This window comes from Aspergillus luchuensis, chromosome 5, assembly GCF_016861625.1.
Source record: "Aspergillus luchuensis IFO 4308 DNA, chromosome 5, nearly complete sequence".
Lineage (NCBI taxonomy): Eukaryota > Fungi > Ascomycota > Eurotiomycetes > Eurotiales > Aspergillaceae > Aspergillus > Aspergillus luchuensis.
Window position 1 is genome coordinate 1,689,117 of NC_054853.1, and position 17,941 is coordinate 1,707,057.

The 17,941-nt window shown below is 45.7% G+C and overlaps 5 protein-coding genes across 5 annotated transcripts; 1 reads left to right on the forward strand and 4 right to left on the reverse strand.

Moving 5' to 3' along the window:
• Nucleotides 1-1,205: 1,205 nt before the first annotated feature.
• On the reverse strand, nt 1,206-4,797 carry AKAW2_50592A (uncharacterized protein; the record flags this gene model as incomplete). The annotated part of the gene is made up of 6 exons (XM_041690427.1): nt 1,206-3,369; nt 3,434-4,045; nt 4,111-4,135; nt 4,194-4,361; nt 4,430-4,551; nt 4,610-4,797. The coding sequence occupies 6 exons, from the start codon at nt 4,795-4,797 to the stop codon at nt 1,206-1,208; spliced, it is 3,279 nt and encodes a 1,092-aa protein (XP_041544013.1).
• A 1,022-nt stretch (nt 4,798-5,819) lies between these two features.
• On the reverse strand, nt 5,820-6,896 carry AKAW2_50593A (uncharacterized protein; the record flags this gene model as incomplete). Its single annotated transcript, XM_041690428.1, has 1 exon — nt 5,820-6,896. The coding sequence occupies one exon, from the start codon at nt 6,894-6,896 to the stop codon at nt 5,820-5,822; it is 1,077 nt and encodes a 358-aa protein (XP_041544014.1).
• A 2,147-nt stretch (nt 6,897-9,043) lies between these two features.
• Nucleotides 9,044-10,045, reverse strand: AKAW2_50594A (uncharacterized protein; the record flags this gene model as incomplete). The annotated part of the gene is made up of 1 exon (XM_041690429.1): nt 9,044-10,045. The coding sequence occupies one exon, from the start codon at nt 10,043-10,045 to the stop codon at nt 9,044-9,046; it is 1,002 nt and encodes a 333-aa protein (XP_041544015.1).
• A 909-nt stretch (nt 10,046-10,954) lies between these two features.
• AKAW2_50595A (uncharacterized protein) lies at nt 10,955-12,628 on the reverse strand (the record flags this gene model as incomplete). The annotated part of the gene is made up of 3 exons (XM_041690430.1): nt 10,955-11,755; nt 11,808-11,895; nt 11,949-12,628. The coding sequence occupies 3 exons, from the start codon at nt 12,626-12,628 to the stop codon at nt 10,955-10,957; spliced, it is 1,569 nt and encodes a 522-aa protein (XP_041544016.1).
• Nucleotides 12,629-16,166: 3,538 nt separating this feature from the next.
• AKAW2_50596S (uncharacterized protein) lies at nt 16,167-17,359 on the forward strand (the record flags this gene model as incomplete). Its single annotated transcript, XM_041690431.1, has 2 exons — nt 16,167-16,367; nt 16,418-17,359. The coding sequence occupies 2 exons, from the start codon at nt 16,167-16,169 to the stop codon at nt 17,357-17,359; spliced, it is 1,143 nt and encodes a 380-aa protein (XP_041544017.1).
• Between the last annotated feature and the right edge of the window lie 582 nt (nt 17,360-17,941).

The window sequence follows — 17,941 nt, forward strand, 5'->3', positions numbered from 1 at the left end:
TAAGCAACGCTCGCTCAGGATTTTTGCGAGCACCTGGATAGTTTCAATGGTCCAAAGTACGGTTTATCTGATGCTTTTGAAGAGTTCTTGTGGCGCCTGATGTAACTATTTTGGGAATAACGCAATTGGGCTTACGGGAAGTATGTCTAAATTAAAAATTGTTCTCCCTGCAGGTCCGTCTTATAATGTCTGATTAGATTGGTAGACTTATAGAGCTGGGAATAGTGAACTTAAACAAGCCCATCCCAGCCGACACCGGAACCAGCGAAGTCATACCCTATCTCTGTCAAAAGCAGACGCTCATATATAAATCACAGAGGTTGATCTCATGAAGGGTAGTGCGATGATAGGTACTCAGGAATCTGATTGCATACCTCCTTGCTTGCTCGAGTGGATATCTGGGCGCTCATTTCCAGTAGCGACAGCTGGACGACAGCAACATTCTATGTAAGCAGGATCATCCATAAACATGATTTCGGACAGATCTACCAAGTCGAGGAATATCCTGGCAATTGTCTCGACGTTTTGTGTGGCGATTAAGCTGGTATTGACCTTAAAATTAAATTTGGCCTTAAAATTAAATTCTGAGCTCGGACTGTGACGCGACTGGGATTTGACGACTGTAGTATGGTGCTCGCAACGCCAGAACATTCTTCATTGTTGTCATGGGGAATACTTGAAAGGGGCGCTGCCGATTGTCTGCATGCCCTATTCTTTGGATGGTCTACACCTTCAAGCTTTATCAGAACACCAATGCAACTTGGCGCACATTTGGCGGCTCCGTGTCGTCGGCGTTTGAACTGGCTGTGACTACCAACCAAGTACCAAGCCGACCATCTACTTGCCCCCTTTTGAGACTGTTTTGTACCACAGCCAAGACGTTTAGTCTCCTTTTTTTCTAAAATGATCGAGCGCGCTATGTCAGATGCTAGCTATACATGTAGAGTTTAGTGCTAGAGGAGGACAAGATGGTAGGGTGAAGGCAGACTATATTTGATTACTGCGGTAAGAAGACCCATAGCCAAATTTAACACCTCTCTGCTATCTTATCTGACACCAAGAAACTAAGAGCGTTGCAAATGTATGTCAGGACGTGAAGAGATTGTTATCGGAAGACTTGGGTACCCTTAATTTATAGAACATTGGAGGTTTTCTTGATCGGTTTCCAATGCTGATGGTTATTCCGTCAAGCGAATTTCATTTCTCTAACTGCGCACAACTCTGCAAAAGGTTCCTCCGGAGAGAATGGCAAATTTTTCCTCGTCGATGGAGCGAGTCATAGCATTAGCAGTCCTGATTGATGAATATTTGATCCCGCGCACGCATGTACGATACGCGTCGTAATTCAGAGAGCCCCATGGGATGATATTTTGGACACCTCGCTCCTGCAGAACTTTGTAGATCTGGATCGTCTTGTCTCTCACGGATAGATTATAGGCTTTCTTCGCTTCCTTTTCGTGTGACTCGGGCCCAATGTTTTCTATGGCATAACAGGTTCCTGCGAAAAGAGAAAACAAGGTGCTTCCGTATGGGGGACCAAGGACGTTTGGATTGGCACCATTTGCAAGTAAAAGTTCCACGGTCCCAACATGTCCATGGTATGCTGCAGCTTGGAGGGCTGTAGTAAAATTGCAGGCATCGCCATCCATCCCCCAAGCCCATTGGTGAACAGCTGCGATTGGAGAATCAGCTGCAACACCAATACCTAGAATTTCACGAGTCATGTCCACGCTGGAAACTGCTGCGACCAAAATATTACCTGCTAAAAGGCAAGTAGGATCACTCGGCTCAATTCGGGCACCCTTACTGATCATGCATCTAGCAATATCCAGCCAGCCATTATAGAGCGCCATGGCGAGCGGTGTATTAAAGAAAGCCCCAAGATCTGGATTCATGTCAGCCCCGTGCTCAATCAGAATGTTACAGATTTCACGGTGTTTATCAGACGGCCCATCCTCCACTCCAGTCAAAGAGTATGCCAGAGCGCTACCTCTGATATGGGCCCCATTAGAGAGAAGTAGCTCGACTGTTTCAATATTGCCAAACATAGTAGCTCCAGTCAATGCATCAGTTGCAATAGCGGGATCCCACGTTTCCCAATCGTCGACCTCTATCAGTCGGTTGACGTCTGCGCCATAATCCAGAAGAACTTGGCAAATATGATCATAGTCCAATTCAGCTGCCACTATCAAATGGATTTCGCCTTTTATTTCCTCATCAGCCACGGCCCCGGCGTCCAATAATAATTGGCAAATCAGGGTGGACGATCCACGTATGGCTTCCGTCAGAACACCAGAAGGACTGGCACCACTGTCCAGAAGATATTTGACTAGATCGGTATTCCCGCATCTGCATGCAATTGACAAAGCGGTTTTACCAAATTCTCCTCTCGAATTTATATCAGCACCATCATTTATGAGACGCTTTACTATCGACGTATGTCCGAATTGCGCAGCTTTCATAAGTGCTGTACCGCTAGTGGGGTAAAATCTGATCATGTAGCACTCCTCACACGGCTCTTGTACTTGGAAACACTTGGGATCGAATCTGATGTCTTGTATCATATGAAGATCAGCTGGCCGTTGTAATGCGAGAAGATGGACCACTGACTCAAGACCCAGAGCAGCTGCCCACCCTAGAGGTGTGCGAAGAGTCAATTGTCGAGCAGCGCAACTAAAGGGTACATCGGGAATCATGTGGTTATATATCAATGTGACATATTTCCACTTCTCGCCCGACTGAAGGAGGGTGGATGCCAAAGAAGCCAGACTCATTTGCTCTTCACCTCCGGCCAAAATCATATGCTCGAACCAATAGCGGCATGCATATTCAAGAAGGGGAAACTGTTCGAGATCCGTTCTACTGCCTGTTCGATTTTCACTGCAATAGCAATGATTAATATATGTAATGCAGCTTTCCGCAATCAAAGCATGTGCTGAATTATCTTGGAACCCATATGATGAACAGGTGTCATGCTTAAGAGCCTCAGAAGTGAGAAACTCTTTGACTGAGAAATGGGAAAGAGCCAGGTACTTGTTGTCAATTCCGGTCCGGCGGACAAGTCCGGATAGACACGGCAAGATCCCTTCCCCCTCCAGTCTGTCTTCTTCTGCTATAACTGGCCTATTCTGCGGCATGATAATACAGCTCTCGTTGACCTCGACTAGGCGAAGCGGTCTGAGGGAAAGTGAAAGCCATAGGAGGGCCCTTGCTGCTTCACTTGAAAGCAGGTAATGAATATTTTGTAGCATTCTGACGTACGTATCGTCCAGTCTCGGTGGCATAGTTTTCAGGATATGGTCGATATCTTTCAGTCTGGGCGTAGGTAGTTTCGTGAGCTCTACCATCTGAAGGTGGACCCATAGAAACCTGCGAGGTCATTGTGAGCGATGTCTATCGTTTCAGGTACTTCGACAAGAAACGGGGTACTTACATTCCACCAGACAAACTGATCATGCTGTTGAGGGTTTGTGAGAGAGAATGGCCAGGCACTTTGTTCAGGACGTGGCTTTTCTTAAACTGCGCTTCCAGGTACGAGAACATGTCGTCACGATTGCTCATCGCATCTATGGTAACGATCTCTATTGACGGGATAGTACCTACGAAATCTTCAATATCTCGAGAGTTTGAGTTACTTCGACTCGTAAATAGGATATGCACATGCCGGTAGCGGGTAGCAATTGCTTTGATCCAACTCAGAACACGACTCCTTTGGTATTCGTCGGGATCATTAGGCAATTCATCGAGAGCGTCAAGGATAATATATACCTCTTTGCATTGCTGGAGGCACGCAATGGCCGAATCCAGCGCGAGTTCGATGTCGTGATACTCCAGAGGTCTGCTTGCTGTAGATCCGTTGAACTTTTCGTACAGTTCCTCGACATTCTGGAGGACTCGATCGTTCACACACATTTGCCTTAATATGGACGAGAGGCACAGAAGCGGATTAGGCCGGTGGGAATCGGCAAATGAGAAGAAGAAATGTACAAGGATATTGTCAGACTGTGCTGTACAGTAGGATTGCAGGTGCCTAATTACTGCAGAGCTAAATTTGAAGTTAGCTAGCATTCCAAGCATAACTAACCACCTATGATGGTATTCGGGTTTTACCATAGAAATGACTTTCCGCAACCAACTATTAGATAAAATTATTAGTCAAGTGCAGTAAGTGAGTTGGGCACTTAGATGCGCACCCTCACCCTTCACCCACAGTAGTGGCCCTGTAGATCTCCATTGCAGGTATTCCCGACCTTGAAGGAACCATTGGCAGGTGCCGGGATGTCTCCTAGACTCTCGAGATTGGTAGAGCATAAATGGATCTTGACTATAGATCCATCCGAGGACTTCTTTCCGCTTCAGGTCTGTGACGATCGTGGACGCTTCAGCTGTTGTCTTCGTATACTCTCTCATCATGGAACGCCACACGAACCTTGTACGGACGCTTTCAAAATATTCTTGTTCTCTCCCACATCGGCCTCCAATTGAGAAATATTACACGACAATTGAGACATGTGCTGAGCGAGAGTCTCTGTTTCAGCAGAAGATGCATCACTAGTATATCGTATAATCAATGAATATCTGAAAGCCAAAGGGTACCGAGATGACCTACGTGTTCAACACGTTGATAATGAGAATCAGATCCAATTTCTGTTCTTGAAGGATATCTCGAAGTTTCAGCATGGTGCTTTCCTTTAAAGGGTATTTAACCCTCTCCCACTCGGACCTGGCGCGAGCAATAAAGCCACTGCTCGCTGTATTGTCTTGGACTTTCTTCACCTTCGCGTCCAATCTCCGCATAGTGTTCTCACATCTCTTCAACAACTTCTCGAAGTCTGCCGTTCCATTGCAACTCTTAAGAGGTTTTCGCTTCACTGTCTCTTCCAGAAATCGTTAGCATCCGACGCATCTCGCCCACAGAATTGCAGATGTCGTCCACATCTTCTCTGCAATGTCGCCATCCGTTGTAATACGTGATGATGCTTTGGGACACCTGGAGTCCCAGACTCACAAAGCCGGCAACTCCAGCGGCCAGGTCCATGAAGTTGTGGATGGCGAGTATGGTGATTTGGTCGAGGGAAATCCTAGACTGAGGGACAGCTCCCTATCCCTTTATCTGCTGAGGCTGCCAGGTAATCAGGAATGTAGCTTAGGCAAGCTGGTTACTGCGCCACAACATGACGTAGTCTACTGTGCAATAGTGCGGGAGCAGAAGTTGTATTCTCATAACCTGCTTCGTTGTGGTCGGCACAGCCACAATATAGTGTCCGCCAGTGCGGGTTCGTCTGCCAGTCTTGTTCCCCGTCTACCACCGAACGAAGGAGTCTCATTTGGATCGGCCAATCCAATACCCAACAGCGGCATGTCGTGGGTCATGTGGTAGCCCCTTGATGTGGCATTCCTTGTTCTTGAATATGCTGCTGGCTGGAGTCAAAGGAGCACCAAGTGGGGCTCCCTACAATTGTTGTGTAACAATCACCGGCAACACACAAGGGCCATCCAAAGATGGCAAAAAGCGGTCCGCCATATTGTCCAGGAAAGGCATGCCGTGGTCAGAAGAGGAACCAGGCATCTTAAGAACATTGACGAAGAAGTGAGTTTTATCTTGGCTAGAGGTCACCAGACGCTTCACAGAGCAATATCCCGGTAGAAGCCAGAATTCTATACAGGTATGCTGGAGCTTGAGACTCAACCAGCAGACGAACTTCGATAGGAAAAAAAGAAGTTCATCGCCGTCCCATAGTCATTACTATATATATACGTAATTTATCATCTACCTTCTGTACCTCAATATTCCGGCTTCTATGCGGCTATCATGATCTTCAGTCGTCCATCTCATCCAACCAACCCTCTATCTGCTTCCGCCATTCCTCCACCCTCTTCGCTGCATCCGATAATTCGGCCCCGTTTCTACCCTCCTGCCTACAGATCTGATTAAACAACTGCATCTGCTTCATCAACGATTTCATCCCATCCCTAACGCTTTCCTTCCCCAGGATAACCTCCGCCCGGGCCGCCTCCCTCCGTTCGGCCAGCCGCCGCTCTTTCCACCGCCCGAATGGTCCCAGAACTTTCGTGAACTTCTTCTTCAGCACCTCTTCCATCATCTGATTATGCTGCATCACGTATTGTGGGTGAACTCCTTGCACCACGAACATCTGATGCCCGTCGACATCCATCATCTTGACCAGTTCCTGTCGCGCACCGGCTTCCGAAGAAGACAGCTCCTCCGCCCTAAGGTCCCCAGAAGATCCCCATTTGTCGTTCCTGACTTTGCTGCTGCATTGGCACGAAATAACAATTTGCGGGTGGATGTACCGTAGGCACGTCCACGTAAGCTCGAACGAGTCTGTCACCAACTCAGCCAAATCTTCTGCGAACCGTTTTGACCCCAGCAATTTATCTGTGACCATTGGAAACGTATCCATTACGATCACGTCGTGTAGTTTAAGCTTCAATACCTCGAGGTTTTTCTCCAACCACCCCAGCGTTGGCGATTGCTGAACCATTTGCTCATACCCCAGTACATCAAATGGACTGGGGTTGAGTAACAGAATCACTGGGAAGTCCAGCCATCCACACAGCAATTCTTTCCAATTCTGAAAGCTTGCCTCCGAGATCCCATGTTTTACCTGGAATTCCCGTCCGGCCCGGTAGAGCGGGCAAGATTCGTCCACCAGGAGTTGACGAGTTTGTCGCAAACTGCTGAGTCTTTCTGGAATTATTTCTCGAGTCAAGTGTTCCACAAAACGGGGCAAGCCTTGCTCGAGGTAAGGTGCGAATGGGTTGAAGCCTCTTGTATTCCTTGCTTCTTCTTCTTCTTTCAGTTCGACTGCTGCGAGGCGCCCGGTGAGGGCATCAACGTGGTCAACTTTCGCATGTGAGACTGGAAGAGGCATCTTTTTATCTTTCTTGATGTTCGTGTTCTCCTTTCCTACCTTATTGCCAGCTCCGTCTTGCGCTCTTTATACTTGGGGAAAGTTTTTGTTATTCTGAACGCAGGCAGCATTACATATTCTAGAGTCCGTAGACTGTTACTCAACACGAACTGACCTTGTCTTTGATCTCTGCCGTTTGCGGAACCTTTGATTGTTACCATTTTAACACCACTTTATTCTCTAATTGCTGGTAAATTCTCCTGTTAACTCAGTTTATCACGCATTGGAAAAAGCACCAAGCAGCTGGAAACGGTAGCAAGCAATTTGATCACTGTAACCCCGTTGCCGCAACCGGACACCACCACATCAATGGAAGCATGTCTCCGAAGCATCACGCACCCTGTTGTTGATTATCCTGATGCGGATAGCTCCGGAGATGAGGACTGGGAACTACTCATTCCGGAATATGTATATCCAGAGCGAGTGCGGCTCTTGGAGAAATTCTGGGTCGGAAGCGGAGGAATTTGACGGGCACAAGCAATTTGTACGACGAATCCATGTTACAGGATATTGTTACATCATAATGTAATTTTTAGCAATAAAATCAGAATAGATATTGTCAATAAGCTATAGCTCTACCTGCACCGAACCTTACTGGTCGGAGCCCTCGTATTTTCGTCCACTCTGTCGAAGTGTTGCACGCCGATTACGGAGGCAAGATCTTCACTTAGCAGGCATTTGCAACGCTCTTCGGGAATAGTTCCTCTTCAAAGGTTCATCTGGTATTTCTCCGAACATCCCACATCTCCGATAGTCACCGTCATTACCCTCGAAGTGATCTTTAGGTATCGCCGTGTTGTTGTTGTCTATCCCGTCCCACTTGTTAATTTCCCTCTCAAGCCGACCATATATTATCATGTTGAACGCGCAGCCATGATAGCGGAAACAATCTTCGATAGCATTGTGGTAGTGTTTGTTTGGTTCTACGGCTTGTCAGATTGGAGATCGGTTTTTGCATCCTTGGGGGAACTTACCATAACACCGAGCGGAGAGGTCCCTGACATTGAAGCGAATGCAGACCTGATATTAAGTCTTCAATATAACTTAGTAGAAATGCCTCCGCGTAATCGATATAGTGGCTTGAACTGCTAGGGTTGTCTTGCAACACAACTACCAATTGCTGTTCTGTGAGCTCTTCCTCATTACAGGTTTTTTTTTTTTTTTTGCAAATGAGATTCGCTTGACTGAGTCTAGTCACCCACTCATTATCGCTTCATCGCAGGGACTATCCGGAGCAAAATATCTCCAGGTAACGAGATTACTGATCATCTTTTTAAGACTAAAGCATGAATATAGCTAGATACAGTAACGATTGGAGAGTAGATGAAATAGCCCATGCAACCAGCCAGATTAAAGAAGATTTTTATGCCCAATGATTGGCCATGGATCCGGTAAGGCTAAGCAAGTAACAGATCTCTCAATCCTACTAGAAGCTCATCGCGCAAGGATAACTGCTTGTCAATTCCAATGTATTCATGTCAGCATGACCTGCGCCCCGACAACTTGAAACACTTGGTTAGGCTTACGTGGTTTGATACAACAGCATATAGAGTACTGCGATAAGACCCTGGCTCAAGAAGAGACCGGCTTTCAATCCAGTGCGTATCAAGGGCAATTACCGAAGGGGCGACCGGCGATATGAATAACAGATTGGGGTAGTTCCCAGAGTCATGGGGTTGCTGATAGTGTTCCCCTACTGTTACGCTGTATGTATCAGGCAGATGCCCCTATGCTAGCTACTGATCCCAAAGGACTAGTCAATTCCGTGGATGCTGGGTACCTTTGTCACTGCTATACGAATTTACAGCGTTTCGTGGTTGAATTCTTACGTAGTTTGACAGGGTGTCCACTCTGACGAGGAGATCGTATCACAGTTAGCTTGGGGAAGTCCGCAGCCTTCGGCACAGGTTGAAACTTGGGTAGCCTGCTCACGACCCAAGATGTGGGCTGTAGTCGCAGCTGAGGCGGTATGGCATTGTCTCTCAGATAGGAATGGCGCAGGTATCCATTTCAACGTGGTGTTGCAATTCGAATACTTCCTCAAGCAAGCGTCGGTCATAGAAACCTGGCGAACCAACTTCTTTATGCATTACTACGAGAACTCGTAATCACAGACCTATAGATACCGCGTGTTTCTCAATCAGATCGTGGATTTCCTGCTCCCGGGACCGCAGTTTTCGTGCTTCATCTGTGGCAGAATCCGATTTGACCCCGTTCCGCACCTCGAAGCAAAGATCCTCCCAGTAAAGCTCCCACAGTATTTCCATTTCGGAGGTCAAGTCATTGGCCAGCTCTGCATGTGCAACACAATCTTCCATGAAGTAGCTGTCTGCAAGCCATAAATCAAAAAGGACCTCGTCGATACCCTGTCTTATCCAGTAAATGTGTTCGAAGTCCATATCAACGGAGCCATATCCACTCCTTTTCCATGTCACGAACTGTCTGTCGTGGTCGACAGAGATGTTTGCGGGACAGTCCGTCAAAAAACTACGTGCGATTTCTTCCACAGGAGCTCTAGCACCAAAGCACCGCGCCATCCGACCTAGTTCTCTTCCAGCAGAATATCCGTCCGCGCGAGGATTCACAATCATATTGATCATCAAGTCTCGGAAGTCTCGAAGGCTGGGCAAGCGATCGTGCTGGAGAAAGGCATCCAGATCCAGCCCGCGGTTCAAAAGTGTCTCGACAGAAACCATGTGCTCGACATACTGGTGTTCGATTTCCCATTCAAACATGTATTCGTGCATGAATTTGTCTCCATCATCAGGATTATACCCCAACTCGAAAGCAAGGTCCCTAGCATGATGGCAAGGCAACGTGCCGTCTTCTCCCACTGGGACCGAAATAATTGCGATCCAAATGCCATCTGCTCGGTCATCCGAGTGGTAGTGTTTCACGAAAGCGCGATGAAGGGCTTCGATGGGGCGGTCAGTGGCGGAGACCAGGGCCGTGGGTTTGTTCTGGTAAAAGATGCTATGTTGCCGAAAATTGGATAGAAGCTCAAATTTTGAGAGTGGGGTACCAGTATGGTTCAAACCGCATATCAACGCTCCTGCGCTGCTCTTCGAGAAACAGCGATATAAGTTTTTCCGAAAGGGCCTATAAGTCATATCTGCAAGGGAAGTATTACAGGACGATGTAGAGCATGAAGACAAAAAGTGAGTATCTGCTGGAACTGCCAAGGCAAGCTCCTTGGTCTATGTCTCTGACCCTAGGGCAGTTCTTAACAACGCGAAGAGGGAATCTGACAGGTAAGGCGTTCTGGCGGTGAAACGTCGGGTCTTGCGCGGGGTCTGCTGGAGGAAAAAGCACACGTGGACCATTGCGCTAACCGGAACAAGACTACTTCGCACGATCTATCAACAGCCTGAACCATATACAAGTATACTTATTTACTAATAAAAAATTACTCCATTACCGAAAAAAAACTCATTCTCTAATCCACCGTGCTAACTAATGCTGAAGCCTTCCTATAGGCAAATATAAGGAAGACGATCGAAGATATTAAACTACAAGATTTAGGGTGGGGGAGGTAGGTAGATAAACGTCAAACGATGGAGATATATACATATCTCTCCCCTGTTTAGCGAGGCGGAGTACATCTTTTCGCTTCATGATTCTAGGACTTCATCATGTTTTAAAATAGAGAATCACAAATAGTTGCGAGAGACACTAAAAATGCAGAAAGTGTTTGATTAGGTGTATTATGTATACCTACCATAGCATATAGAGCATATAGCAGGATACCAGGTCTACAGGTTGTTTCTCCATGAATTGAGAAAGTGGGACATAACATGTATTGTGATCATTACTGTAAGTCTTGCACGAAATCACATAGTTTCTCACTATATGCCAAGAGACTTTGCTATTAATCGGTTATGAGCTAGCGCAATAAGCATAAGGTTAAAGGGACATTGTTAAAGTAGTCTAAGGTAGCGTTAAGGTGACATAATAAAGGAGTTGAATTTTGAATGCGGGCCCATAAAACTAGCCTCCCGTATTGCTGTAACTATCATTCATCATTTTCCAGATGCCTTTCTAGTACCACTTGGGTGTCCGTCTGGCTGGTTTGCACCTTTGGAGTTGGCAGATTTGCTCCGTAAAGTCTTTGCCATGACTCGAACCACGCTAGAATTGGATGTCGCCTTTGGTAATTCACTGGACGCTGCGCAGAAGAGAGGTGATGATCTGTTAAGCTGGATTACAACGGTGTGTAATGTCATGCGATTGTTCTCTATGACTGAAAGGCGCGGAAATATTGTTAGAGCATTCTCATCCTGGGTGTTCTGTGCAGTTTGTGCCTCCGGTCGGCTGTTCTCGTCCAAAGTAAAGGGAAGCCAATACTCGTCGGGTCCTGGCTGTTCGAAATCTGGCTCATATCTTCGCTTGGCATGTCGTATGGGTTGCCAAACTCCTGCGGCTTTCCGCACGATCTTTTCCAAACTAGAGCGCATTGACATATGTTGTGCCTCTGTCAGTAAATCGTCAATGTATGATAGCACGCGGCCAACGACAGTCTGTATAGTCGACGAAAGAGCTTTTTCTTGGGCTTGCGTATTAATTGACTGCAGGACAGACCGGCAAAATGATTCCTTCTCACTGTCAGTCATGGCAAGATCACCAAGAATTTTCCGAATACGGGCATCTTCAGGGATGATGTAGCATGGCTGGAAGATATATTTGTCGATCTCCCTCGCGAGGATAGCAAGAATAATTGCTAAGCGGATTTGTTTCGCTGGCGGGGTATTCGAACAAGGTAGGGGAATGTGGTAGTTACGGACAAGATCGCAGCGTTTTAGATTGGTCCACGCTGAGCCGTTCTGAGGAAATAGATCAGTCAGCCATAATTGATATCTTGCTGTCAATACGTACCGAGATAGCTTCTGTAGTGAAGTCGACATTGAACTGGGAGTACAGCTCTGTCTTGGCAAACTGCCACAGACCAGTGAAATCATCTATCCTGTAAGCTATTAGTATACTATAGCTTCTACTGTGATTTCAGGTGTCACTTACAGGGAGCCCTCGTCCCCTTCATAAAACCCAGAGGCAAATCCTTCAATCGTGTTGAGTCTGGCACGAGTGTTATCCAGCAGTTGTTGAAGGTTCGAATTCTTCTCCTCAAGTGCCTTTGCATTCTCCTTAGTAGTAGAAAGGCTATGTTTTAATCCCGATTCTGCTGCTTTTAGTTGGTCGATGATAGTGTCCCTCGCCTTGAGATTACCCTGTAGGGCACTGATGTCCTGTTGCGCCTGCACCAAAACCTCCGTTTGTTTTCTGAACTCGGCCTTTGCTTTTCTTATCTGTGTTTCTTTGGTGTCCAGGGCTGCATTTTGTGCATTGATAAGGTCGTCTTTCTCTTGCAGGGTCTTTTGAAGCTCTTGCGCACGACTTTGGGTATCTTGATGGCGCCGCCTTTCTTTCTCATTCATCAGGAACATTTCGTTGATGGCTGTCTCCTTCTTCAGATCACAGTCTCTTATCTTCTTTTCAAGATCGATGACTTGCTCTTCTTTGGACTTCAGATGGCTCCGCAGTGTCATGTTTTCGTCATGGACTGTCAGAATCATATTGAAGCCCACTGTGGGAGATAATTCCTTGAGTTGGGCAAAGAAGCCTAAAAATGCCTGAACATCAGGGGCCTGGGCCTCGGCCTCGGACTTCACGGATAAGACGGTTGTAGTTGCGGAAGGCATTGCTGACAGTAAAGCTTCGATTGGTTCCCTTGCTAAGATAACAGAGTGAATCGGTGATAGTACATCATTTTCAAAATCATGAGCAGTTTGCGACCTTGGTTCTTATAGTGAGCCGCGGGCCCTGTCCATTCTCTGTCATAGTTGGTGTTCAGCTCTTCGATGCTACTAGCTCTCAAGTGGAAAGTAGTTTGGCGACTGAACTGCCCATTTGATAGAAAGCCATAGGTAGTGTTGTTGTGGCATGGTCTGTATGGTTACCACATCTGTGGTACTGTCACTGCGCATCTGCGCACTATTGCTTACAGGGTTGCAGGTTATAAGATTCTCGAAAGTATTCTGCTTTTGATCTGCTAGAAACCACTCATATCTGACCAAAATAGAGTGAGGCAGTCGGGTTGGAAAGATTAACACATGTTTGACTCATGGGACTTACAGCTCAGCAAACACAAGAAGGGGTTTTGCAACGTGTCGCTTATCCTGGCGGCGCTTTGACCCTACCAACTTGGCCGAGTACTCTAGCAGTTCAAATGAAAATAGTTTCTGTGGATCACTGGCCCAGCACATCTAATCGGAGCGCCCGGATATGCCGGGCTCCATTATCCAAGGCCATGCAGCGCATTAAAGGATTTGCTCTATTAATCATTGGCATGATTGCGACAATCACCAAGTAGAACCCCCTCCCATTAGAGGAGGGGCAATATCTAGCCTATAACTCCGCAACAACAGTATGACAGAACGCTTGCCCCGCACGGAAAAAGCCCGGTCGCCGATGTAGTGGGATTGAACTTCTCGGAGCCCTTTCCGGACCTCGCAGCCAGTAGAACAGCTCGATTTGACTTACCTAAGACTAGATGAAATTGTAGCCTAGAAGTCCCTCGTTCAGGCAACACTTTTGACTGCATCTTCTTCTATAATGGTGTAAAATTTCGCTTATTGCATAGGCTAGCTCATCTACCCTCCAATTGTTACGGTATCTAGCCATATTCATGAGAGGACTGCGGACAAAAGAACACTGCAGGCAAGTGGGGCCTGAGGGGTAGAGGTGACTGGTCCACCGGAGTCATCGCTTCGTCTGACCGCAAGCCTCCCGGTCGCACCAGTCCTTTTGTGCACTAACAGACCTTGCTTGTCAAATGGAGATGAGAAAGGCGACCGCTGCTGGGATCCCTTCACCCTTGGAGGGCCAGCAATCACTGCACAGACTATAAACCTCTACTTTGCACAACTGCCATGGCTGCCTCGGACTGCTTAAGATGAGCCTGTTTCGTTGTGGTACTGGAAACTGTCGGCTGCTGATGCGAGGGATCAAACATAGACATACATTCTCAGTGTATCCGGATAGCTGGGGAATGTCCCCTCAAGAAGCAGCATAGTTCTGAGGTATAACTTCTCATAGGACCGACATACTACACCTCAAGCCCTTAAATTGACCAGTGAATCTCCACCTCGGTGACTACTAAACATCAGTGTCGATCAAATCCGAATACTATGATTGCGTGCAGGTGGCCAAGAAACGCAAAGGATAGTTCTCACAAGTACTGTACCATCCCTGCAAATAAAGTTACGTGTAGCCGGCATGGAGCAACCAGTTAAGAAAGAAAAATGAGCAATTGGTGTGGTGACACATGCAGCCGGTCAGCTTGGGATTACTCGTAATAGCCATGAAATAAATAATCTTTTCTTACAAGGAAATCCAGCTGGTAACTAACTTATCATAAACTAGATAATTTTAAGAATTCTTTTTTTTTTTCATGTTCTGATTACTACAACAGGCTTTATACTTTAATAGAACAGCTATACCATGAATCCTGAGTGGATTCGGGGTCTGATTTATAAAGCAACCGGGTACTATTCTATGGCTTTTCTGCTCTTACTATGCTATTATATTATTATATTTTGATAGTAATAGCTGGTATATGGCTATGTTATACAAGACTACAGATATTATTCTACCAGGCAAAGCATAGTATCAATAAAAAGCTGATAATTAAATTAATCCCTGACTCCTTTACAGCAGGTTACATTAGCTTATTTATGAATAAGAGTACTGATAACTCTTTCTTTTATCTAAGATAAAATACAGCGTCTCCTGTCTGAAGAAATTTATGAGCTTTGGATAAGAAAAAGAGGAAGAAAGAAAAGACAGTTAGTATTGATTATAGTTATTAATATAGCTGTTGTACCTACCGAGCTGGTTTCTATGAATAAATAAATTATCAGAAAGATAAAAGAACTGGTCCTTAAATTAGATACTATAATTAATAATCTTATTTTATATGATACTATTATCTAATCAGTTAATTTTTTAATCTAAAGTACAGTGATTAATCTATTAAATATAATAACTAAATCTTTTTAATTTATCGGAATATGCTCTTTCCCTAATGGGAGTATTTTTAAATTACTAATAGTAATTACTTTAAGGTAAGATACTCCAGTTCTTTTCAGATATAATTATGGAATTGATTTAAATACTTATAAAAAATAATAGTATGATTATTATGGGCAGAGAATAATTTTGAGTTAGACACAGACACTGAACAATATTGAAACCCATCTCGAAAAACCAATACCAACCCCACAAATTTTTCGAAGTTGTCATGCCTTCTTCCACGCTCAAATGTAGGCACAAGTATTATTTTGAATGAGATCAGTATTTTCCAAGAACCATAAAAACCCAGGTATTATAATCTCACCTGTTCAGTTGACTACGCCACTGCTACCAGTCTGCGTTACTGCATCTAGACGAGATTGCAATCAGCTATACCTGCCGACTTCCACGTTAATTTTCTAACATGCTAGCAGACACTCGCTGTTCTCTGGTATTGACGAGTATGACTTCTATTTTAGAACAACCTTTGGATTATGTTGTCCATTTGACTCGATCGTTATTGCGTGGTAGCTGGGTCTGACTCGGGCGGCACAGTCCAAGACGGAAGAACGAACTTCTGAGAACACCAGGAGAAGATGAGGTTTTGTAAATATTGAGGAGTGAAGAAAGCCGTCTGTCACTTCTTGCCCTTTTTCTGATCATTTCGTCATAAGGCTGGCCGACGACGCAGTTTGGGATCGTCTCTTAGTCTCTGCTGTTTTTAGTACTAAGCCCCATCAATACTGCTTGTATAGTTACATTGATAATCTTTCTTTTCCAGGTTAGTTACTGGATATTCTAATCCAACACGTCGCCTTGTACATTCACTCTCGTATCGCACTAGTCCATGTACTATATACCATTTTACAGACACTTCGGAATCATTGTCATGTATGGCTGCCTGACAATAGTGTGTATCTCCTGGTTCCCGCCGGCAGATGACATCTGGATAGCACCTCGGCCTGCGCTATTGGCTGACGCGCCGTTCAAAATACCTGCCAACGCCACGTCAATACACCGTGCGAGAGAACTATCTTCGTCGTGATCGGTCATTGGCTGTTAATATTCAACAATATCAGCCCGGCTTGCATTTACATATATAGTCAATTCCCCATTCCCTTTCCGTACAGATTCTCTTCTACAGTACATACCGCTTCCCTGCACGAAATGTCTCCAACGACAGATAATAAACGGTGCCAGGCGTATGAGCACGTCTCTGCCGTACATGGCGCATCTCAGGGTACCGTTCACCATCACGAGGCATCCGCCTTTCAGGCTAGCGAGATCCAAAGTCCCGCCAAGATCATAGCACAATACCTGCTAGATAAGGTGCCGGAGTTTCAGCGACTAACCGAGCTTCGACATAAGGTAAGGTTAAGCCGATCATTTCTAGGACCTTGAGTTGACGAGTAAGATAGGGTTGGGAAAATCCGGCGGGTGATCGGTTCTTCGAACAGCAGCGTCAAACAGCAGACAATGCTGATAAGAAAACAGCCAAGCATTTCTTCAGAATGATGAAAGAAATTGGACATGACATGCAACAGCTTACGGATATTTTCCGGATTAATAGTCCTTATCCGGACAAACAACGTATCCTTGACATGTGCATGGCACCGGGAGGCTTTCTTGGAACAGCCTTATGCGTTAATCCCAAAGCGCGAGCTATAGGATTCAGCTTACCAAGGCGTGAAGGAGGTCACAATGTCCTTTTACCTAAGCATCCTAATATTTCGGTGAAGTTCATTGACATCACCCTGTTAGCTGCGGATATGGGCGGGTTGGATATCCCGAACGATCATCCAGACGCTGGAAAATTTATACCCCGTCAATTCGAGCCTGGACAGGCTTTTGATCTAGTCATATGTGATGGTCAGGTGCTTAGGAACCACGACAGGGCCACCTACCGCGAGCATCGAGAAGCCAGCAGACTAACCCTGACACAGCTGGCGCTTGGATTGGAGCATGTCAAGCTGGGGGGAACCATGATCGTTCTTCTTCACAAAGTCGAATCTCCACATACCGTACAATTACTATATACATTCACAACCTTTGCCTCAGTGCAACTGTACAAGCATCCCAGGTTTCATGCCAAGCGATCTTCGTTTTACATGCTTGCAACCAATATCCGGAATGATTTTCCGGATGCAGCCATGGCAATCCAAGGGTGGAAGAGGATGTGGGAAATTGCAACGTTTGGGACGGACGATACGTACAGTCAAGCGCTCCAACACAATGCTCCGGACATTGATCTCGTTTTGAAGAACTTTGGCCCTAGACTAGCCGTTCTAGGCAAGCATATTTGGGGTATCCAGGCAGATGCGCTGGCAAGAGCTCCATTTTTGAAGTACAGTCTATCTTGACTAAGCGCTACGTGTTTTATATTTCTGTTGTACGGAATTTGGATAAGTTACATTGGGACATCTCCTAAAACTGGACATTATATCAAGATCGGCTACTGGCCTGTTCAAAGTATTGGGGCAGTCTTGGTATACCGGTTACTGAAGTCCTAGGGTCAGTCCATGTCACAAGACGTTAATTACTTTGGGCATTGCTGTGAACTTTCTTGCATTGGTCTAAAACTTGTAACGCATTACACTGCTTCCTATGTTGAGATTAGACATCTAGCGAATTTCTGAGTTAAGATTTGTCTCCTTGATAACGTAGGTCCATAGAGCAACATATCCTCACATCGGTATCAAAAGAACCATGTCGATAACTGATATGTAGCAAAACCATTATAGTACTATGAATCCACTCGTGTGCATAATACATTGAAGGAAATGTCAAAAATCCCACCTGCATGATCAACACAACCGACCGGGACCAAGGGTACGTTGCTGCCTTACCCCTCACTCAGAATTGTCCGATCCACATCTTTCGCTCTCATCTCTCACTTTCATTCCCTCACTCTTCCTCCTCCACCAGCAGCAGCGCATCTTCTA